This window comes from Amblyomma maculatum, chromosome 1 (assembly GCF_055883805.1).
Source record: "Amblyomma maculatum isolate TAMU_Amacu chromosome 1, ASM5588380v1, whole genome shotgun sequence".
Classification (NCBI taxonomy): domain Eukaryota; kingdom Metazoa; phylum Arthropoda; class Arachnida; order Ixodida; family Ixodidae; genus Amblyomma; species Amblyomma maculatum.
The window spans coordinates 409,083,674-409,108,708 of NC_139344.1; the positions used below are offsets into that span (position 1 = coordinate 409,083,674).

The 25,035-nt window shown below is 43.6% G+C and overlaps 1 protein-coding gene across 1 annotated transcript in view; it reads left to right on the forward strand.

Annotated features, from left to right (window-relative positions):
- LOC146208900 (potassium voltage-gated channel subfamily KQT member 5-like) overlaps nucleotides 1–25,035 on the forward strand; it is a 100,368-nt gene that overhangs the window by 70,325 nt on the left and 5,008 nt on the right. Inside the window, exons 9-11 of the mRNA XM_084596384.1 lie at nucleotides 19,206–19,279; nucleotides 20,401–20,528; nucleotides 22,372–22,468. Of these exons, the coding sequence (XP_084452510.1) occupies nucleotides 19,206–19,279; nucleotides 20,401–20,528; nucleotides 22,372–22,468 (299 nt within the window). The remainder of the gene's footprint in view (nucleotides 1–19,205; nucleotides 19,280–20,400; nucleotides 20,529–22,371; nucleotides 22,469–25,035) is intronic.

Sequence of the window (25,035 nt, forward strand, 5' to 3'; positions counted from 1 at the left end):
ATGAATTGTCATGTAAATGAAACGCAAATAAATAGAGGGCATTTGAGTGACCGTAAATATCACATTGGACAAGCTTGGAGGTGTTCAATCCAAAGGTTTCAGGATCTATGAAAAATAGGAAAGGATTTGATCTGAGCTGCCATTATAATAAGTTTGTGCAAATCTGGTTGAGCACTCTTCAGGAGCAAGTATGAAATTGTGTTGAAAATTGGAGACGCGCGTTGCAAACAACGTGGCCTAGCGATAAACGAACTAAAACACTCATTAAAAATGGCTTGTCTTTTACTGTGACCAAGTGGTACTCAACGAAAAATAATCATCGGTATCGACTAGGTGAAGAAGCCCATTGCAAGCACGCGTAAGGCCACATGAAGTGTGTCAAAATCGTTTTCGCACATCAAGTTGGAAGCTCAGTGCGTGGTGTCCGACTCCAATGGCGGCTTGAACGGGAAAACAATGTTGGTTATGAATAACAGATATTAGTAAACACATTAGCCAAACTGAGTATTCAATTTTTTCGTCTGGATGAGAATCGTGTATACGAGCAGTGTTTAGGTGCGTAGAGTATACCGGACAACAGAATCGCAAATTCGCCAAGAAAGAAACCGTGCTTAGTGCGGTAGAAAGCGTTTTCTCATCTGCATTTGGTGCTTGTGCTGCCAACTAGTGAGGCAGTAAAAATCTTAGCATTTTCTTCCTCTTCCGAAGCTGTCAAAAAGTACAAAAGTACCACAGCGTGCGAATGCGCATTGCGGTCATGGATAAAGAAATATTCCATTATTGCTTTGATGAGGCGGCGATCGATAAAGGAAGAGGAATCGCGAGCACTTCAGCAGGCGTGAAAGCGCATTTCGTAAGGGATTTGAAGTGATAGAACTTACCATAGCATTTTATCATAATACTTTTTTTCAAGGCCATACACCTGCAGGCATCAGCGCAGACATTGCTTGCCGACTATCTTAAAACCTTCTGCTTAGACGCAATGAGCAAGACTGTGGGTGAATGAACCAACTGCATTGAAAATAGAGAAACTATAAAAGTGTCATGCGCACGTTGACACCTATTTTTGTGAAACTAAATGATACAAAGCACAGTTTGGTAGTTTTTATTTGCCCTCATATATGTTATGTGCAGATAAGCGAATATTACCATGTAGGAGCAAGTCGTTTACTAGAATCGGGACTTGTTGGTAAGTGCTTTAATGCAATTCCGCTAATAGAAACTCATGATGATTACAAGGACGCTGTTTGATCAGAGCAAGTACCTTAGAATACAAGCACACGTTACAGACTGATACGCAAAAGCTTTTCCGAGACTTTGTAAACATTTTTCTCGAAGTGAATAAAGATGCCACTTTGCAGGGTTAATATCGCGGTTGCTTTCAAACCAAACAGAAAGGGTGCAGCATTGGAGTCTGCCACCACTCGACCTTGCGAAACACATGCTACGAACATTGCACAACAGCAGACTCGTCATATTTAGAATAATTTTTGTTACCTGATTTGTGCACCGCAACGACCTGCCGCACATTGCACTATGCTTTGTAGTACATCTGGTAAGTATGTGCGTGACTAATAACAGAAACCGTTCAGTAAACGGATATTTGTTGGCTTTGTAGTCACCAAAATGACGATGTGGAAGCTTTGTGGGGCTAGTCGGGAGAGAGGGGGCGAGGAGCTGGAAGCCGAGAGCGCGTGTGTTGGTTAGGACACAGCGCGCTGTGTGCCCGGACCATCAAATCCTGTAACTAAAGACCCCCTCTTACAATTGGTGATTGTTGCTGGGTAACTGGACACGCGAGAGCAACCTGCTTCGTACCGGCAAGTTACCAGCGTCAAGAAACCTTTATCATGAGCAAGGCGGGACCAAGTGCCAGCGGCCTTGGTGTGTTCTGTCATCTGTGCTGGGCCCATGCGTCAACATGATCTCCCGTCTACCGTGGCACCGATGATCAGGATGACGAAGAATGGGTCCTATCCTACGAGCATGTCAGTACGCATAACAGATGGGACGACGTGCTAAAACTCAACAACGCTATTTTCTATTTAACTCAAGTGGTCAAGTTGTTGCACACAAACCACGAAATGGACCTGCCTAACTGGACCACATTCAAAGCATGCTTTACGGATGTTTTCGGTCGCCCAACGGTAGGCAAGTTTCTTGCCGAGCAACGCTTGCTAGAGAGCGCAGCTCTCCGGGTGAGACATATACAGGTCTTACAGTGAATGTAGTTGACCATTGCCAGTGTGATGCCTGAGGCCCCAAAACTAGGCATACACTCAAGAGAACAGACAGAAGAGCGCGCATTTCCGAGGTTTTTAATAGTCTTCGCACTGTCACCTAGCTATGTGACTTCTCAGTGCCAATGCTTCGACCAGCTACGACGACAATGCACCCTCGCTCGGCGACCAGATGAGCCCTTGTCAAGTTTACAAGCCTACTGGCCTTGATTCCTCGTCACTGCACAAGGTCCAAGAATTATCCCGGTTTCGTCATCTCCGCTGACTACTGCTACGCAATGTCATACCGCATCAAGTTGCTGAAGCTGTTCCCAAGCTCAAGCCCGTGGCTACGCCACTCGCATATGTCGAAGCTGCCTACCAGTCTCAATGCACTTACTGTCTCAATAGTGTCTCGACAGATGGTACGTCTGACGTACCACTTGTCGTGCCATCATTTCCAGCCGTTACCCGCTGGCGCGCACCACACAACCGCCCCTGCGGCATCACAGGCCATATCGCCTGCCACCGCCAACGTCTCACGACTCCTCCTGGTGATTTTCCACGAGCAGCCTCTTGTGCTCCTTGGCATTGTACCCTTTGTTACCAGACATCCTACTCACCGCCGCCAGCACCCATCCCTAACCGCTCGCTCCACACCTCACATTGGTCTCGACTTCGTCGATGCCTGCTGTCACCGATGCGCCGCCGGTGTAAGCCTATTCCGACAGAAAACAATTAAGCACAGTCCCTGAGGCAAAAAGGGCGCGTCCGTACACATTTGCAAGTGTTTCTCCGTCGCCTACCAATGTGATCGATATATATGTCCAAACCGTTGCTACACGAGCCCTTAACTGTTGAAACCACGGCCGCCATTTCTGATATCTCTGCCCGTATTTACCGTTCACCACGTGAAGTGACCACTCCTCTATCACTATGTTCTTCTCCGTACTGTGACACCGCAGCCACACAAGTCGTTAACCGTGTGTACAGCTCGTGTTTACAGTCAGGACGTTCTGTACACAGTTGAATTTGTTGTACGGTCGTCGTGCAGCTATGGCTTAATTCTAATATTTCTAGGTTGTGACTACCTCTCTGCGCACTACGCTGTTTTCAACTATGCAGACACTGAGGTTGAATTTTCTGATTTGCGTGACGGATTGATTCAGTCTGAAAATTTTTGAGTAAAGGGTGATTATAGCCGGAGATATTCAGTTATGTCGACAATACCAGCATCAGATCAAGTTGTCAATGGAATTGCAAACAAAAAACGCTTTAGGCCTGTGGTTGACGTGTCGGTCCCTGCTAGGATACCATATAAAAATAAGATATTAGAAGCGATGACACAAAATGGTGCGCATATACTTAACTTTTATCGCATGAACTTTGTAACATTCGCATTTTGCACCTTTGGTTCTGGAGAAAAAATAAAAGCACAATTTTTCTAGCGAATTTTCTGAAGACAATTTTCTAGTGAACTAAACACATATGTAAGGTTTCGAGCAAGTTTCATGATGTGGTTAGGTAGATTTGCGCTTCGGAGTAAAAGAAAGGCGCCGGTTTATTTTCATACAGACAAAGCTCACTGCGAGTACACCAACTGCTTCCTTTGAAAGAGCATAAGGATTTTTTTCTCTTTGCGAATAAATGATGAAAATTGATAAACAGTGCCAAAGCGTTCGAAATTAAGAAATTGCTTCGGGTATTGAGTCGAGCTTATAGCATAGTGCGTAAATGAGAAATGCAGGTTCAAGCCCGGCTTGAGAAGCCGGAAACTTCTGGCATTGTCTCTTCATCGGCTACAAGTTCGCAAGGTGTAATATGACATGAAGCAGCTGTCTTTAGATATCCTACACAAACGTAGCAATTTTATATTGTCCGGTGGTTGAACTTTGCCGCTGTGATAGGTTGTGTCATTTCAGGAACAGGGTTTATTTTTCTAGTCTAGAGTTTCAGACCACAGTAAAAGAAAATGAATGACCTAGAAGGCTTTGTATATTGTGACTGCGAAATAGCACTAATAAAACACTTTTATGGCTAACCTACCAGACAGAAGCAAGAGGTGTAGCTTTCAGTGTATCGCTACCAATCGCTGTTCGTTTAACAACACACCATTTTCCCTCGAGAGAGATCCTTATGGAATGGTCATTCTAGCAATCACCATAATTAGGAATATGCTCCAAATAAATCCTCCGACCAGGAACTCGAGTATCGTGAACGGGACATTCCACTTTCTCAGCGGCGTCCTGATGTGCTACGGTCTAAACGGCGTTTGGACTCGCACTATAGATGGTGCCGAACAACGTGATGCTGCTGTAGCTGCGAAGTGCGGGAAGGCTTCTCGGGTTTTACTGCCAAGTGGTCACCCAATCGCTTGTCAAGATGCTTCATGCAGCTTACACCTAACATACGCACCAGCTTCCTTGCGGGTTGCCTTCGTCGATAGTGTCAAACATGAACACGTCCTTTCACTGATGGATAAAGCACTTTTCTTCATATCAAGTCAATAATCTTTCAACTGAACGCAAGCTGAGCTTGAAGTTTTCTTTTTTTTTGTGCTTCCCTCAAACGCTGCCAAGTGCTGTCATCGCGCCGGATGGGAAATTCATGCTTACCTGAGAAATCTCTCTACTCACCCGTTGCTCATCGTACCTTTGTGACAGGATACTACCGTTCAGCACACTGCATTGTTCTTTTCATCATTTTCATTTCGCAGTATCATTTTCTTTTTTTCATTTCGCAGTATTCAATAAGTATTGCCCCTCATTTTATTTTTTGAACACTCTTCACACTTTATGCAAGTAACAAAACCACAGGAGCACATCTGCCGGAGCTGTGCTATTTTTAAATAATCTCACTCAAATTGCATGGCTTTGCTTCGCAGTGGAGCAAGGGCGACGGGTCCCGCATAGTACCGGAAGTTTTTCTTCTGGAGCAGCCGTGTCTTCAGTGCGCGAGCGCCATCCTCTTCGTTCTGAAATGTGATCCATCGGAGCACAAAGGTACAAAAAGGGTTATAAAGACCAGTCAATTTTGGCAACCGAGCCTTTTGGTTTGAAGCTGGTCTGAGGACGGACGTTGTCGCCTCTCCTGGCTCCATAAAGAAAAATGCTTCTACAAAGATGGTGTGCATGCCCTTCTCCAACCATGGCGCAAATCCATTTAAGTCAAAGGAGACTACAATCAGAACTAGCATAGGTTCTTCAGTTATTCGAGTGCATTATTTGTGAACTGCATACAATTTCAATCAATGAAATACAATTTGGGGCAAAACGTCTTGGAGACCCCTCTTCGATTCTCCTTGTGCATTTTCTTTTTCTGGGCATTGATTGACTATAGCGTCAACTGAGGACGTTGAACTTTAGAAGTATGGTCGCTATCTGACACGAATAATACTGGAACACATTCAACGGGCCCTTCTCTAATTACATAGTTCATCACTCACTGAAGCATGAAAAGAACCTCGTCAGAATGAAAAGCACTTCCAGCACGACAGCCGCAAATATTCGCATTATCTCATCCGCATGAACTGCAGATGCACTTTTCCAAGCACCTTTATGCTCAGCCGTTTTAAGCCGCTCAACACGTTACCAATAATAATTTTCTAAATAGCGCTTCTTGCCTTAACGGGAAAAACGTGGTTGCCTAATTGGCAACGCAGCTGTGAAAGACTGCATTCCGTCGGACCGGCCGTTCTGCACTGCAGTCGCGGTGTGCTTTCAAGCTTTCTTTTATGCATGAATTTCGCTGCATCATATAATTTATTGAGTATAAGTGCTTATTGTCACTGAAATGACTCGAAAATGCCTCTTGTGCACCTGAGTACAAGCAGTCAAAGTCAGTACCACATATTTGTGCGACCACTTTTTCTCGAGCCTGCACACAGTGGAATGCAGCATATGCATGAAATGGCCTCTCAGCCTTGGGCTACAAGGTGCGCCCTGGGACTCTAGAAGTAGTGCGTGCCCCGAATTGCCTACGGTGCACGACTTGCCATGCCATCTCTAGCCCCAATTCAACAAGGTTGACGACTGGGCACGTTGGTAAGGGTTCCTACTTAACCAGCCAAAGGACGAGACATAGGAAAGAAGAGGACAGGACAAGGTTGGACTAGCAACTGAATGTTTATTGATCAGAAGAAAACAACGAAGACTCCTTCCGAAAAGCACGCGCACAACCCAACCGGTGGAATGGCAGGAAATTGGGAAGGAGATGAAGAAGAAAATTCATAGCCAATTCAAAGTCAAGGCTAAAGCCGAGGACAAGTGTGTGGCTAAGGCGTCGGTCAGCCTTCATTGTAAGGTATTTGATCCATTAGAAAAGTCGTTAGTTAGGCCTTGACTTTGAATTGGCTATGAACTTTCTTTTTCATCTTCTTCCCAATTTCCTGCCATTCCACCGGTTGGGTTGGGCGCGTGCTTTTCGGAAGGAGTCTTCGTTGTTTTCTTCTGATCAATAAACATTCAGTTGCTAGTCCAGCCTTGTCCTGTCCTCTTCTTTCCTGTGTCTCGTCCTTTGGCTGGTTGAGTATGTAGCCCCAATGTTCGTTCATTCAAGGAATTAGGAATTGTTTTCAGTACTAATATATCGCGAATGTGGACAGTGGCTAGTGAAATACTTGGCAACTGAAAGTAATGGTAGTTGCGTTTAGTGTTTAGGGACACATGATCTCTTGGTCTGACAATGTTCCTTAGCTCGAAGCGCGCAGTAGTAAGTGGGCGTTTAATATAGGCTATGCATGGTATGTTGAATACCATCTCTACGGTGGCAGCAATGGGACCAGGCCAATGAAGCAAGGAGGAGCGTGGAACAGTGCTGCCAGAGAAAAATAACAAAAAAGCAGCATGAAACGTACAATCGCAAGCAGACAACACTGAGAAATCGCTTTATCTTGGTCGCATGTTTAGGCGATGGCCATATTGGCGCAAGTTGGCTGGTCGCTCCTTTTAGCGACGCCAGCTTTACAAGCAAGAGTGAGCAAAGAAAAACGGTAGCTATGCCAGCAAAATCTTGACAAATCTTTTCTTTCTGACGCCAAATATAGCCACAATATTTAGCATATAAGATTGCATCACGAAAACAAAATAACCACAAGCAACCCCATAGGAGATTTCTAGCTTCCTGCGATGTATTGTGAGAAGCGCCTCGCACTGCTTTTTTCTGGTACATTTAGCTAATAGGTGCAAGCGCAGGACGACAATTCTTCTAGTTGCCGTAGGTTGGCCGAAACAAAGAAAAAGATGCTTGGTGATAAATTTGATTTTATTACAATGATTAAATAACCACAACTATACGCGGAAGAACTTGGGCGCACAGCAATAATAAAATAGCACGAGATATATCTTCTATTAAGTGCAACTCTGTCCAATATGAATAGATTCTATAAACAAAATGGGATGCTGTTTGAGATTGTACCACTGAGAAAGCGTCGAAAAACGCGCCCAGAAGAGTTAGCCAATAGTTCTTGTAGCCGCATCACAGAATATTTAGTGCTTCAAACCAATCCACTGTAACGAGCGCAGAAGGCAGCTAAGAGGACAGTACGAAAATACTACGCCTGCGCGCTGTCCAAAAATGCGGTTTCAGGTGTTTGTGATGGTATTGAATTACGTTGCTTCCTGAAAGCTACATTAGAGTGCAGGAAACGATTTCTGTAATTTGGAAAGAGGTAAGATTTCATTGAAGGAACTTGAACTAGACTCTGGCTTCAATCATATTTATCAATTCATAACGAGTACCTAGTGTAAAGGGCGCGTCTCTAACGTAATAGACGCTGTTGCGAGTAAAGGTCATGGGCTACCACAATTGCAATATACTCACCAAGGGACTATGCAGCAGCATATTAGAACAGAAAACAAATTTTATGCCCCTATTCTTGATATGTTTAGTATATTCGAGCCAAACTAGTCTCCTCTTCTTTCTTTAGGTCACATTCCAAAATGTTGACTTATCTCGGAAGACAGCGCGAGCTGAGGCAAAATGATGTTAAGTTTCTCATTTTCTTGCAACAATGGGTTTAACAAAACCGTAAGCGGATATTGTATACGAGCTAATTTAGTGTCAGTTCCAGGAAAGCGACTACGTTTTGTGTCCTCTCCACTTAGTAGCGTCTGCGTGCGATTTCCTAAATATACTTGCCTTTTCTTCGAGTACAGGGTCTCATCGCTCCACAACTCTTTGCGGAGGCTTTTTTCATAGGCTTGGGAAGCAAGAAATGTTTATTGGTAAGCTAAGAGCACTCGCACACTTGCTTTTTACGCTTCTTCTAAAACCATTGGGCTTGAAATGTGACAGCCTTTGTACGCTCTTGTAGTTAACGAGCCTTCATGATGTCATAATATCAGGAGCAATAAGCACTTACTCGTCAGTTTAACAAAATAAAAGCATAAATTCAATTGAGAGGTCTGCTTCTTGGGGATGTGATTCTAAAAAAATTGTTCTAATACCTGTTGAATGCAGCAATTCTTTAAAATCAGTCGATTCATTGCTAAGTTCACATGTGTCGTAGCGCGCTTACAACGTTGATACATTATATAAGCAATAGCGAACAATAAGTGAAAAATAAAGATCTGTGACTTTATGCACATCCCTATTCGTGCTGAGTCGCTGCGGCTCAGAATAGCGGGCACTGAATTTTCGCCTCACTTCACGAAGCAAGTTGAACTTGTTTTTGACTTTCCGCACTTTCCTTGCCTTGTGCATGACGCACATTTATTACTGCCACGCAGAGCTTCATTCTTTAGTTTCTCCTCGCGCCATGGCTGCCATTGCCCGTGTCTCCTTTCGCACTCTGGGAGCTGAGTCGAGCACTCTTGCAAGAGGTCTGCACATGGCTGTACGTTGGCCTTCCAGTAGAAAGGCTGATTAATACCTACTTCTGCCTCAGGTGAATGCATACTTTGTCTCTCTCCCATTTCACCGTTTCTATACGCCTGACTTTACATAAAATGTACTGTTTAAACTGAGCCAAAACATTTTGTTTGAGGCCTGAATGGCGCGAAGAAATTTGTGTATGACGAGTAGGAACTAAAACAGTCTGCGCCGGTCACTGTAGTTTCGGTGTTTCTTTGTCGGCTTTTTACATAGATAAACGCTGCGAGGTTTCGCGCCTGAAATCTCACACCGCTCTCCTGTGATTGGTTACCGTGCGGGGAAGTCATGCATGACGTCACCACAATGTGTCACGCTGGCAAGTCTACACTTACTGACATCGCAAACAGGGGCATAATCACGGTCGTGTAGCGTATTAGCAAACCATATCCCGTAGCAGCACTCGAGCAGACGACGCTCTGGCGCGTGATTCCTCTGAGCAGCGCCACCAGGCGACAAATAGTGGATATATTGTCTAAACAAATAAGAACATATTTAAAGCCCACCGTTCTCGTCGGTTTGGTGGCGCAACTTCTTCCTCAAGTTTCGGCACGTTTTATTGTTCATCGTCTTGTTTTGAATGTCCAAGTCGGCAATAAAGAAAAAAAAAAGGTTTGGTGGCGCAATAGATGAACACCACGCCTCTTTTAACTGATGCCATTAAACATGCGTTCGACTCCTGTGCTCTATGTTTTTTTGGAATATTTTTTTTTTGCAATTGCCCTCACTGTAATTATATCCTGCCTTCAGTGAGTGTATGTTACCTTTAGGTTGCGTTTAATGACACCTTTAAATAAGAATCGGTACGACAAGAGTTACACTAAGCAATTACCTTCCCCACAATCATTTTCTGCCTCAGTGAGTGTATGTCACCTTTAGGTTGCGTTCAGAGACATCTTTCAGCAACAATCACCATTTACAGTGAGTGTATGTTACTTTTAGGTTGCGTTCAGAGAGATCTTCCAGCAACAATCGCCGTTTAACTCACTGAAAGCGTCGTCTGCTCCAGTGCGCCTACGGGATATGGTATGGCAATACGCGGCCGGGTGAGCTCTATCATAGAACACTAATAAGCAATTGACAGGAGGAGGAGGAAGATGAGGAAGAAAGGCAGGGAGGTTAACCCGTAAAACAAACCGGCTTATTAGGTTATTATTATTACCGGATTATTAGGTTATCTATATCATACAGTCAAATCGACATTATCAAAAATATTATGTTATTATTATTATGTTATTATTATTATTAATATTTAGGTTATTATTATTACCGGATTATTAGGTTATCTATATCATACAGTCAAATCGACATTATCAAAAATATTATGTCACCTACAACGAATTCTGGCCAATCCCCCACTGTGGGTATGTGCCATTACAACGAGGGAGAAGAAGAAGAAACCGGTTTGCTTCCCTCCACTGGGGGAAAGGGGTGTTATTCTTTTATGATAGGCATGGCAAACAGCCCTGCATGTACAAACTGTGGACGCGACAAGACTATAGGCCACATTCTTTGTTAGTGCCCCATATACAGTGAGGAAAGACAGTGTCTATGCCGTGCGCTGGATCATCTAGATGGATGCCCATTGACTGAAATTAAGATTTTAGGTCCCTGGCCACGACGACCGTCTGCGGTGAAGGCCTCCCAGGCACTGCTCCGCTTTATGAAAAGCACAGGCCTAATCGAAAGGCTATGATTTTGATGTTACGTTACGTGATATGACTGTGACGTGATGTGATGTGACTGTACTAGCTTCACCCATCCTTCTCTTACAAGCAATAGACAAAATACCTACAACCCTATCAGCTCCATGAAAACCGGGTGGTTCATGGAACTGTGAGGAAAATTTCATTAAGTGCGCTTGTTGCTAAATCCATCTGTGATGGAAAGAAATCATGCGGCATCAAAACGTCAACCTTATTCCAATCATGAATTCACACGCTAAACATTTGGCGCAGCACTCTAGGCGGAGTATTCCTTAGTACATGGACCGATGTTTGCTTCCAATAGGCCGCGCAGACGCAGTGCCACTGGCGTCTAGAGCATGAGATAGGTAGAAAGAAAACAGCCAGTTGGTGTCAGCACGGTCCAGAAACCTATGCATGCTAGCGCCTAGGCGCAAGCACAGCAGCGACTGTTGTACGTCCTGACGGCCATGTCTTTTTGTATTTAAAAGGAGTTTCGATTATGCCTTGACAAGCATAAAGGTCTACAAGCGCAGGCAGCGAAAACCATCGACCGGACATTGGGAGTGCACTGAGAATGTGCGGACTACATAGGCCCAGTACTTTAACAACACTTTGCTATACTGGGCGGATTGTTTTTGCTACTTGGGAAGCCATGTCAACATGTATACTGCTTGAAACAGGTGCCGTGTGCCAGTTGCTCAAATTAGGCGCTCCGGAGCGGGTGGATAATTTGTCTGCATTGTGTAATATTATGGTGTCGTTCGTCTTATATGCATGCACAAAGTGATTTCGTTGAACAGTTCGCACCGAAATACTGAAAACCAGTTGGTGGACATGTTTGTACATCAGGCTTTCACACATGAAGCGCGACGAAGAAATTTGGGCAACGACAAAGGCAGCACGCACACCACAAGCCCTTTGTGTTGTATGCTGTCTTGATCGTTGTTCTGCGTCGTGCTGTATGCATGGTGAACCAAAATACGACAGCAATCGCCGTCTGTATTCCGTGGTTCTGAAGTGTCTTCGTATTGTACAAAATTTATTTTACTCTAAAAATGATGCTCGGAAGCTGTCTGCGGCGAAGGTTGTGGGTGCACTCGTAGCCTAATAGTTCAGCATTCATTTGCTATCTTTTGGGAGCGGCCACACGCAACCGGGTGGTAGCGCACCTCCACTACATAATACGTGCTGATGGCGGCAGTCCGAGACTCACGAAGACAGCGAAAGCTTCGAATAAAATGCTTAGGCTACATTTTACGCGTGAAGAACTCAATAGCATGGATGCGGCGATATCAGTACCGGCTCGGCTGTCGTCGAAGGGCAGAATCCTTGCCCCTGTAGGTTGCTGTGAATTTAAAGCTGGAAGGAAACCTTTGAGAAAAAGAGGCAAAAGCAACTTGAAAGTCAACTCACAATCTAAAAGCTGCTACGTGCGACTACGATCATACGAGATAAACCTGGTCGCATCTTCCATCAGAAAGTGCGAAAGCTGCCTGTTGGCGACTTTGAACAAGAACAAAGATACAAACAAATGTGTTGAACCAGCAAAATAAGCGGAAGCACATGAAAAGGTACACAGCGCACTGCCATGTATTTCTTTTTCATGTGCTGACATGTCTTTCGTTGGTCCAATATGTTAGACTTGCACGAGCTATCCAAAATAGTCACTATGTTAAACACAGCTTCGTGGCAGGGTTGTACATCATTCCATACAACTTACAACATGTAGTTGTCGATAAAATTAAGCATTTAAAGTTATTCGCTAGGTGTCCACCAAATTGTTTCCCGCTTTTAATCTGTGCTTGCTTTCTGAAAGAATCGAACAGACTTCTCAGCAACAGTCACTTATCCGCGCATCAACAGCACTTCGGGATTTACGCGAGTTGTACTTTCCGTAAGGCAGTGTGCCCAGATTTTCTTGAGCGTAATACCTGTTTTTTTTTTCTATTGGAGCCCAATGGCCACACACACTTCTGCTGATTACCATTATGTAAAGAACACTTTTTCTTTTGTAGTCAAATATACTCATATATTTGATTATTCGTGTTGTATAATTCGCGTAATAACTTCTGTTGAAAGCTTTTATTTTTATTTTCACTTCGTAGTGATGCACTACACAGTAGACGTACTACGGCAAACGAGATTCTTGAGACTGCAGGCTGGAACCTGCCAGCAGCTCTCCACCAATTGCGCTTCAGTACAGGACCCGCCTATGCCTGCGGTCTAAGTTTTTAATGGTGCTGTCGAAAGGCGCCTGTGGGCATACATCCAACCAATGTTTGGCCAGCGTTAGTGAAATGTAGATGTCGATGTATAACGTTAAGCAGACCGGTAGTGGTAGGGTTGTAAAAGTCAGGATCAGCATGGCTCTTTTAGCATAAAACAAGAAATTGTTATCGATATCTCTATAAATTTGAAAAGCCTCGCTGTCACCTACCTGTACGTGGACACAGTTGTGAGGCGATGACAGACAGGCATCGCATATCTGCAGTGCAGCAGATGCACATATAAAGGCGTCACACGTTCTCATCATTGAGAACTTTTTGTTAGACCTCACATACATGGCACACTACTCTACAATGGCCTAAGAACTTTAAAACAGGCTCACAACCGACGCGATTCTGATCCAAGGGTAGTTTGTATCTGGTTTCTCGAGGCTGTCTCTTTAGTCGTTGTAATGATTTGCTATATAAAACAAACTATGTCTCTAAAGAGTGCAGTGTGCAACCTATTCAATGGTCACGTTCTCAAGTTCCTGCTGTAGTTCGATCCTGATCCACCGCAAGAAAGCGTCATCTCAGCTGAACTGATTAAACGCACAAGGCAAAGGGAATTGCGGGATGCTGGCGGGCGCGTGTGTTCAATCTACTGATGTAATTACAACATGCTGCACTTAGTAGCGCTCACGCAATATGTTGGTGCCCGACTTTTCCAGGAAGGGCACGACAAATTCTCTGTGTTGTTATTGCGTGTGTGTGACGCTCTTTTTTCAACCTTTTCGTTTTGTTTTCCAGACCCAAATTATCACTTTTTTCATAAAAAGGGCGCACTAGAATGGCAAGCTTGAGCAGAGTGAGATTATATGAAAATGCGCTGAACTAAATATTGTCCGGACAAAATGTACAATAAGTAGCCAAAAACCTCATTGTGCACGTAATGGCCTATACGGGTAAGTCTACATCGTGAACTTTTCAGAAAAAATGCTGCAGGCACGTACTCCCAACTTTCTTCTCAAATATTTAAGATGCTTTTGAGCTAGCCTACAATTGCGCTCCTTTGTTTCTTTCGCGGTATTCTTTCTTGATGGACATCCTCACCAGCTGGTAAGGCTTTACATTGAGGAGCTTTCTCGGCCATTATGGCCCAAACTTTCTTCCGCGGCATTCAGTACAGCTCTCATGCCCTGCCATTTGCAGTAATGAATAGACTTAATTCATCTACGCTTACTCAATTTTCTTGCAGCCCATCCTGAAAACTGGTACGAAAAGAATGCTTGTCAATTTAAGCACCTAACGGTGCTTTTGAAATGCAGGAGATGAACACTTTGGAGAGGGTAAAACCCATGCCTTCAGAACAGTGCATGTAGTAGCTTCTACAAATTACCCGCTGTAAGAGCTGGTTATGGTATCGAAACTCTGGCGTATCTAGAGCCTAACTTTCTGCTAGACCCACCGATCTTTCCGTGCTATCATGCAGCGATTTAGATAACCTCGGAGCTTTAAGAATCCAGACTTAGATCACATGAGATTTTTAAGAGATTCAAGAAGTCTTATTTAACGCCATGAGCATATTTTGTCCTCGTTCATGGCGAACAAATATATATATATATATATATATATATATATATATATATATATATATATATATATTTCAAATATGCGTAATTGTTTTGCTGGTGTTTTATCAGTTTACTTTTCATTAGAATTTGCATAAAATTGCAATACATCATTTGCACTTGCCGTCCAGCGTATGGGAGACGGCCCTCGAAGGAACAGGGCATGTGCCTTTAGTCCTGCTATCCGGGACCCATTGTGTCTCAAAGAATGTTCCAAATATATCAGCGATCCATACACTAGTGCACATTGGTCTACGTGACCATTTCTTATCATAGGTGCATATCAACGTTAGGCTAATATTTATGGGCAAATCGGTCACACACATCACTGTGTGTTGGCATACCAATGCCAACAAAGTTTATACTATCCATAGGCTGACACGTGCTGGACTATAAAATAAATACGCTTCAGCCTGTAATTTATAATGTGTGCTGGTACTTTTTTTCTTATAGGAATTCAAGTAAACAAAAAGAAACTTAGGAGCTTACAAAGATATCTTTAGAAAAAACAAACATACAGTTTGGTAGGTAGGTCTGATTCCATGCGCCATAAAAATGAGGAGAGCCAGTCGCTTATCTTGAGTTGCCGAAAAAGTGAGTTTCTGAGATTTATTTATTACAAGACGACTATTCTTCCGCTTTTCATGTACGCACTACTGCTGTTTCGTTTCGCAATGTATGATGCAGTGACCATGTATTGTGAAAAATTGCGGAAATTGCATGGCTTGAATTTGTTCAAAACTCCAATTTCTTCAGCTAAGGGAGCACTCGGTGTCGGATTGTAGGACAGGGGCTTCTGAAGGGTAAATTTAGGGTTGCTGATTGAAGTGATAGCAACCGTGTGGAGAAATAAAACTGGCGTGGGGTTATTCAGGTTCAAGTAATCACGTGTGTCTTATATTTGATGCAAACGTCCTGGCCTTTAGATATTCAAAACGTGAATAGGATGTTTTTCTTTTTTCTTACATGGCGTCCTCGTGGATTAAGACGCAAACGAAATGCAGACAGAGTCTGGTCTTCATAATCAGTTGCGGACTTGTGTGCTGCGTTTGTCTAACAGATCACTGTCGACTTGGCGGTAACTATATCCGCACAGCGTAGAATGAATGCTCTGCATTTAGGGCAGTTCGGACTTCTCATTATAAACATGCATTTCGGGAACAAGAGCACAGCAGACTAATTGCACGCTTTGCAATAATGATGTTCTAAAGCAATCCTGACCGCAAGTAGCTCAATACGCTGCCAGAGCTCCTAGATGAGACAAACCCTTATAGTGCGAGCGCCTTATTGGGACTTTGTGTTTCCTACCCGGATCCCCACTCACATAAGAAGCTCGTCGCAGAGAGAAGTTGACGAATGACTCTCTCGAAGAGAATGCAGAAATTATTTCGTAACAGTGCGAGATCCTTTGCTCCACTGTCTGAACAGCGCCTATATCAACCAGTGTTGATGTGCTCTGCTGCTTCCGAGCACTTATCACTTTCTGGAATCGTGGGCTCTTTGATGCTTCAACAAGAGCATGCTTTTTATCTGACCATCGGCATGTTGCTCGAAGCACCCAGTTCGCATTTTGTTTCCCTGCTGCATTACCTCCGATGGAGATGTTTTCTTGACAGTTATTTCCAGCCTTCATTCTTGGCGCACATGCACGTTCGAAACAAAGTAACCCAGCAGCATCTCGTTTTTTTGCTCAGACTAAAGCAACATCTAAATATGAACAAAGAACTAAGGTGTAAAACCTATAAGCTGCCGGAAATTCTTTTTTGTAGATATCTGTGCACCTCTCACCTTGTCGCGTTTTCAGAGGGGTGCCTCTGAGGGCAAGGAAGGCGTTATGCTATGACCTGACCAATATTTAACGCGTTTATTGTTTTTCAAAGCAAGAAGAAAACGCTGAAATGTTGTGCACGACACAGACCCCGTCTTTCAGCTAGCGAGTTAATCAATAGACGAAGTTCTTACAGAATTAAAGGCAGACCACGAAAGCGGGTTTGATATGTTTAGCAGCGGTCGCAGATCGCTTTTTCTTGCTCATACTGTTCAAGCACCTACTATCAGGGATTTCTGTCAAAGTTCATTTCATTCTGTGTTCATGGGTTTTGCTTAGACGCTTTGTAGATACCTGAAGCTGAAAGACAGCGTCTAGGGATCGTTCGCTCGCTGTCCTTGCCAATGTTGCTTTGAGCTGAGAACATTTTTGAAGGCGAGATGCTTATGGAATGACATGGCAAAACACGAACAAGCATGGAATCGGTAATGCTTCGAGGAAACGGAAACATCAGACGCCTGCATGGAAAACCATAAAGCGTGTATATTAACCATAGGAGCACTCTAGGAAGACCCAGATAATCCAAGAATCCTGCATGCAGCGTGAAGAATCTTCGAATGAGGTGTTTTCTGTAGAATTTTAAAGCAAGGGCTACTGCAGTTAACTTTGTCAATGGTAGATGATGTCGGCGTCCCTGAAGGCTCATTTGCGTCGTACTGAGAGGTGGGAAAGGTAAGGTATTCTCGTTGACTTGCCTTGATGGGGCGTTGTGGCAGAGATCACGTGATGACGATAAAGGAAAGGGAGGTTTGCGAAGTTACCCGAATATATATGATGTCTTAAAATGTTCCTGCAAGGTGCGATTTTCAAGAGAGCTACCAATTTCCATGAAGAGTAGAAGGTGCCGATGAGCTGGTCCTTTCGCTTGGATGCGACTTTGCAACAAAAAAAAATATCTTATATATCGTACCTGTCAGTGGGAGAACTAATTTGCGTATGCTTTGTTCGACACCCCGAGAAAAGAGAAGAAATGAACATTGTTTAAGCGCATGCGTAAAAAAAATTTGCTTTTAACGGGGCTGGACAATTTATTCTAGTTTTTAATGGAACGAGGCCAGTGCATTCTGCCAGTTCCTTTTGTGCGGCTGATCTCCTATTTGACCCCTGCCCGGTACTCTGATGACGGGCCTATTTTAGCATGATGGTTTTTCCATGTCACAGGCCGTCACCGAAGGCGTAGCGGGGGCTTCGGATTTACTTTGAGCACCATATCCTTAAATATCCGCTGGCATGGCCCACACACAGCTGCTTTCTCATTTCACCTGCATGAAAATGCGGCGCAAATTCTCCTCTCTCTCAAGCGGCTTTCGTTCCTGAAGCGTTCGCAAAAGTGCTTGTGGTGCTTTGCCGCCGTTCATGACATGAGCATCTCGGCTTCTGCTTGTGGTATAAACCTAGTATGAACTTCGCAAAAATAGTCACATTTCAGCCTGACTTCTTCTGGTTCTCTGAGATTTTTTTGTGAATTTTTTTTCGTTTACCTGCATAGATAGCTTCAAAGCCTTTGGAAAAGGGTGAAGAAGGAAGTTGCGGCTATTTCCTGCCACTTTTCAAACTTCTTCAGAAGCGCATTAGCGTTACCTGAAATGTTTTGAACGGCACTAGGGCGCACATGTTTAAAATATAACTCCATGCATTTCCGAGCCTTTTCCTCCAGTGTTTGTCAGTGGACGTGCAAATGACCTAGCGGGCCGAAACGTACTTCTTTGATGACAGCATTTTGGGTGCATCCCTTTGTGTCCTGAAAGGTGATAACACCCGTAGGGAAAGTGAAAACACCCACCATATATTTGACGAATAGAGATATATCTACATGTTATTGTTATCAATTATGAGGGCTACTGACATGATGCCCATGCTCAGATGTAAGTAGTAAGGCACAAACCGGCCAGAAACTATAGGCAGCTGCCATTTATTGAAAGAGGAGCAGCAATTTTTGCGCTGTGATACCACATTTGTTCTTTCTGTTAGATGGCCTCATTTCAAAACAGTGCAAAAGGAGCAAGCCTGCCGAATTATTATTGACAGAGCTTTTAAACGAAAAACCTAGTCGCTAAATCCTCATGGCAGATGTTTTTCTGACTGATGTGTACGTCAGCTAGGGGATCACACCAAAAGATTGTCTGCTTTAGCCTTGCACGTATTCACGGCATGGTTGTGGTAGAGCAATGAAACAAATGAAGCACGAACTAAAGGCCTTTTGTCGACGATCGGCACTTAGCGGCCGTCTTTGACAGCGTGCACGATCCTTGACAAGATTATTTCTGCACAAGAAATAGAAGCCGTTAAGATAAAGTCGCTCTAGCCTCCAGATGCCAGCGGGATAAATAAAGTCGCCTGGTAAATCCAAACTATCAGCTCAAGCAATAGAGCTAGTGTTAAACTTCACAGGACACCCACATTTATTACATGCTAGCGTTTTACGTGCACTATTTTCATTTCTCTTGTCACTCCAGTTGACGCTTCGATTTCCAGTTAATGATATCCGTGTCAGGAAAGTATACAAGAACATTTTGTCAATGAGAACTTAATTGGTCACAATGCTTTACTGATCGCGTTTATGCCTTTCTATACTAGCTGTTCTACTTTAGCGAGGACAGATTGCTTAAAATAATTTTTGCAGCTATATTGTAAAAATTTTGTAGTTATTATAAAAATTATACATTGTTTTGGGGTTTTTTTTTTTGTTAAAATATAGAATGTATGGACATTTCTCCACTTAGTACAGTCATCTGACCAGTGTTCTTTTCATTGTACCACTGCAGACGAAGAGCCCGAAGAACCCAGGCTTACAGTGCTCACGAAACAACATAAAAACGCCATCAGATCGCTCAGGAAGGTAAGAAGACAAATATTATGGCTGCTGGATATTATCAACTTTCTTCAGTTTGTGATACCACTTGAGTTAATAGTCTTGTGACCATGCTGGCCCTCCATGTAGAATGTCACATCTTCTGAACACTAGCAATTTTAGCATAGTTTCAATAGCTAGAAGTCTTGGCAGATGACTTTGTATGTCTGCAGTGCATTTGTGGCTTGTGTATTCCAACCCAGGCCTTTTACAAATAATTTCAGGAGACATCAATTTTAGGCGAGTGATGCCGTTTCTCTTTTACAACACTTGCTGCTTTTGCTTAGCCAACCAAGTCCTGTGTCTCGATGCCGCCACTTAGCTTCACTAAAAAGCTGCGATGCGCTGAGAATTACCAGTGCTTCAAGTGATGGGTGGCGCACTTAGGTTCGCTCTGTTTTACTCTTAGAGGTAATTTAAGAAGCTTCAGCTTTTGTAGTACCTAGCAGAAAAGCGAGAAAACAATACGGCGGACAGTTATGGCAGGGGAAGTGGTACCTCTCTGTTAATCTGACGTTCGAAACTGATCTCTTTGGTAACACTATTGTGGGCTGTAATAGTGACCATTTTTGTCTCAATGGTTAACACGTGAATACGTGTGGCTCGGCAACCTAGCTTAGAGGTATGTTATGTGTCGATAGCCCTTAAAACGTATCGAGTGGCATCATTCATTACAGTTACCTAATATAAGCCCGGTTAGGTTTGGGCTGGGGCCTTTCTTGTAGTTATAACCACTGTCCAAATTATACCCTTTTGCTAATATCTTCGGGCTCATCTTTGGGCAAGCGTGATCCCCTAATTGCGGTTACGTTCAATGCGCGCCCATCAGGCTGACATGAATATTCGTGTTTCAGAAGACTACAACAGATAGCAGGAACACCCGCCTGACACAAATGACTTTTGGCTTTCGTGCAGCTTTCTTTTGTTCGTCGGGTACTACAGATACTTATTAGAATCGAAATGAATTAAGTACCCGAGCCCCAAGCAATTGCTCATATTTAAGATCAGCTACATTCTACACGTACGGACGTTTAGAGGTTATTATAGTAAGGTTCTTGGAAAATTCTACAAACATAATTGATTCCCTTCTTTACCTGCTTGTATTTCAGATTAAATATTTTGTAGCGCGGAGGAAATTTAAGGAGGCCCTGAAGCCTTATGATGTGAAAGACGTCATCGAACAATACTCAGCGGGTCACGTTGATCTCCTTGGACGAACTAAGAATATCCAATTCAGGTAATGTACGACCATCATGCTATAGTGCAACTAACTTGATGTTTCATTTCTATGATCCTTAATTACTTTTACTACAATCCGAGATATTTCGTAGCACATACAGCTATGTTGCTTATTAGGATTGTCAGTTTATATAGTGCCGGAAATTATTAACAACCAAGGCACACCGCATCTCACAATCAGATAAGCATATTTGAAACTTTTACTTGGAATATGCAGCGAACTTGCGTCCGGAAAATGGACACGCATGTCAGGAGTAGCCTGAAAATAAGCTTAGGGAGCAGCTGTCACAGCACTATTGTCCCTATCAGCAACAAGGGAGGGCGATATGTGTGCCAGTATATATCAGGATTAAACCAGTCATTTTTTGTGTTGTTTTTTTTTCAGCGGTATGTCACTTGGCACTCTCGGCGCCAAAGATCTCAGCAGCAGCTCAGTAGCTTCACAGTGCACTTCCTCTTTTTGGATAAAGGGGAAAGGTGTATGGCGTGAACAGCTCAAAGCGTGAGCGATGTTGGTGTAAGGTGTTCAGAGGACGTCTCCTCTGTGGACTAAGTTTTGAAATAGATCAGAGATTATGCAATAACGTGCACGAAAACCAAGCTATATGAACACCTTCTTTTAACTGTAGACCTGATTTGAAATTCTGGCGAACGACAGAATTGGCGACAGCAAAGTTTCTGTGGAAGCTTCACAGCTCTCCTTTGTAGATACCGCCATAATTTGTTATTTACAACCTAACATCTCCTTTGAAGGTCTCCATAAACGCGTAAGACAATCTTCCTTCCCCTTCATATTGCTCGGTTCGACTTCTCCCTGCCAAGTTAGCAAACAAGGGCTTCTTAGCAGCCGTGGTTAAGTCACTTGGTAGAACCACTAGGATGGTGGTCCTGGGTTCGATCCTCGGACTCGAACAAAGTTTTCTTGCACTACGAAGATCCTGTGTAAGCCATACAGCTTTCTTCCTTAACTGCAGTGCTGCTTTCCAAAGATGCTAATAATGAATTTCTCCCATGTAATGAATCGTACAAACACTCTCCATATAGTTCGAACAAGTTACAATATCGAGCACCGTGCTATACGGACTATGCTTTTACGAGATATCACATACCGAGAATTTATTTTGCTAGCGACTTAAGGCGACTAAGCTGTAACACTTGAGGAGTAAATATGAAGTGCTAGAAGAAAAAAGTTAGCAGGAATGGATGCACTGATGTCGCCGAAATTAGATATATTTCAGGAATGCGCCGCATTCACCACCGGCAGCTGCACTAAGATTATGCATACTAGCTGCGCAAATCACAACTTTTGCTCAAATAACAGGTTTTTTTGATTCGCGAAAGTGAAATAATTTTAATGTTGCGATAAAAACAACACAACCGATCTTTGAAGAATGGTGTTTCTGCATGAAAGTTCCGGAACGGAGCGCCACTTCTGCCGAGACATGGTGCGGTGGGAACGGGGAATGGAGAAGGGAGAGCCGCGAAGAGAGGTTTAAATGCCATGACAGGACCAGCAGGTCTCTTCTTTTGTGTGGAGTTAGCTATTGTCGTCAGAAGAGGCCAAGAGACCATGGTGGTGCAATAGGTAATGCGGTAGGTGGAAAGGTGAGCGTCGGCGCGGTTGAGTGCAATAGCTTCTTCTGTGAGCTAACTGAGATGACAAAGAATACGAGAGAAATAAAGTGTGATTGCGCGAACTCCTCGTTATTTATTGCTCCTGGTATTTACTCGCCAAGCAGTTATCAAAACAGTTTATCGTGCTTGGCGCCCACTCCCGTGTGCTTTAGCTTTGTGAGACTTGGCAAGAGTACCGTGGGTTTATTTTCCTTCTTTACCTACAGACTGGACCAAATACTCGGAAAAGTTGGCTCCAAAGCGAAGGATGTTTACGAATCGAAGATTAGTCTCGCATCTAGGATTGTCAAAGTCGAAAGGGCGGTAAGTATTACTTTGGGTGTCTGCACGTTGTTGGTAGCTTACTGGTTATACGCCTAAGCTAAGGTTACACGAACTGCTGTCTGCCCAAGCGTTCAAAATGCTACGAGATCATATCGGAGCAGCTTCTCTCCTTTCTACAGCGATCATGGTCTGCTCGCGCCTGTGCTCGTTTATGTCTTTTGCAAGGCTCCAAAGTGCACATACTGCATAGACGCAGGCACTTCGCACTGTTGTTCAACAACTTGAGCGATGTTGTTGCCTGAAGTTTATGGGTTAACGCAATGATCACGTGCGTTGCGAACTGTGCGGTCTTTTTTCCTTTTTTTTTTTTTTTGCTATAGTGCATGTCTTTGTCGGAGCACAACTTTAACACTAAATCGCAAAAAAAAAAAAAAACACTGTTCACCAGAAATACGGCGCCAGCCTAGTTAGCGTTCGCGTTATGAGCGAAAATTTACGGCCAAGGCTTTGGCAGGTGGCAGTTGGCAGGTGGTATGGACGGGCATTGATTGCTTGAAGGGTTGCGCGGAGGCACGCGGCTGCATTACATAATCGATTCAGCAGGTTTTCAACTCAACTTTTTGCTTTAAGATGTGAGTGCGAGGAGAATTCAATCCTCCAGAAGTCAAACGCGCTTCCGCTGTGTTCACGCAGAGACGTGCGTATGCTTTGGTTAAGTGTGGTTTTATTTTTATTTAGGATGGCCTGGTATGTATAATGGCAGCTTACGCCTCTATGCTAAAGATTATGTGAGATATTACAAAGTCACGGATAACAGATTAGCGATCACGCGAGTTGCAAAAATGTCCAAAAAAAAGGGATCCATAGAGGCACTGATAAATCAGTCACGTCGTGCCCCTAAAGGCGGGCTTCAATGTTCCCCAATTAATTAAGCGAAAGTCTTTTAGGCTCATGCTGTCGTCGACTAAGTATGTCCCGCTTTCGCGGCGTTCTGATTGGCCGAGGCGCGATGCGTCCCTGCCATCTGCAATGCCACACTTGAACTTGCTATCCCTTTATTTCCGCCGCCCCAGTTCAGATGCTTCAAATATCAGATAGCAGATTCCGGGGCTGCCAAACATCTCTTCCTTTCTTTTGTATATAAATAAAATAACCACTACAACAACTTGCGCCAAGGAACGCCACGCAACAGGAGCGATGGAATACCGTCCAAACTGACACTTGCCGGAGAAAGTGTGATACTGCGCCTTTCCTTTCGTGTAAACCAATTATAATTATATGTAGCACTGCAACGAATGCCGACAAGAGGATAACGATGGGAGGCGAATTATAGGATAGGAAGGGTAGGCTTTCATCATTCTCCTGTTAGGAGACCTCCAAGAGACCCTTTAATTTTTTTTTTATTCCTTAGATGGAATATTGATGAAGTGATCTCCGACTGGTGAAGAGATGTAAGGCAACGACGACGAGAGAAGCTTAAAGAAGACGGTGCCACCCGTCCGCACCTCAAATATTTATTCCCAACTCCTTAAGTGTCGATCACCGAGGTTGAAAGCAGCCGCAGCATTTCTAACGAGACTGTGAAAGTACCTGTTTTAGCACGATAGCCTTATTTTAAAATGCAGCGTTGGCGCAGCGGGCGAACAACCACAGCTGTGCCTTCCCCAAGTGCTAGTTGGCAATTGATAGGGACGTGAAATAGGCGTTGGGTTGTGCGGCGTCACGGCAATTCATGACAAGGTCATTGTGTCAGGCGCTACCGAATTCGAATTCCCCCTTGTGTAGGGAAGGGAGATTGGAATGCATTTCTCCAGAGCTCTTGGATCCCATCCACGCACCTAGACCACGCAGGCAGGTTTATACGGTTTGGTCGAAGTGCAGCTTTACATGCCAGGTGCTTTTTTTAGAAGGTCCAAAATTTTAAGACACAGATAACTGGCTTTGAATTCATTTTAGTCCTGCGGCTTTATTTAGGGCTGCGGTGGACATCAGATAAGGGGAAGGCTGCTTCAATTGTTTCGCTAATTGAGTAATTATGTTATTATTTTTTTTATTTTCATTTTAGGGTGTACGTTGTATTTGCATAATTGAAAGTCTCTTCCAAATAGCATAGGTGAGAAAAAAATATTGTCTTAAAACATTCTAGTGCTGGTTACAAGGCCCAGAAGTGCCAACCTTATAGGCGGTTTCACACCGTAACGCGTGGGATGTAGATATCTCCTCTGAGAGCTTTCCTCACTCCGCTAGCATTACCAGTGAGCTAGACGGGCGCGATACTTTTCACTGTAAGTTTCGCTCGGTACCCAATGCGAGCATTCATTTTGCTAGCAAGTCGGCCTACTGACAAAACTAAAAGTTCTACGGGGCAATAACCTCACACAATCTCATCAAATCGCATAGACTCTCATATGGTGTTTATCCCATAATTTATGGTAATGAACAAGAAATTATGAGATCTTATGCAATTATATGGGGCATGTATGCGATTTTTTATGCGAATTGAGTGAGATGGTGTAACAAAATGTGACGTTACTCCCTAATAAAAGTTTTTCAGAATTGGCCGTGTGATCTGCGCCGAACTCAATTTTCGCAGTGTTGCAATGTGA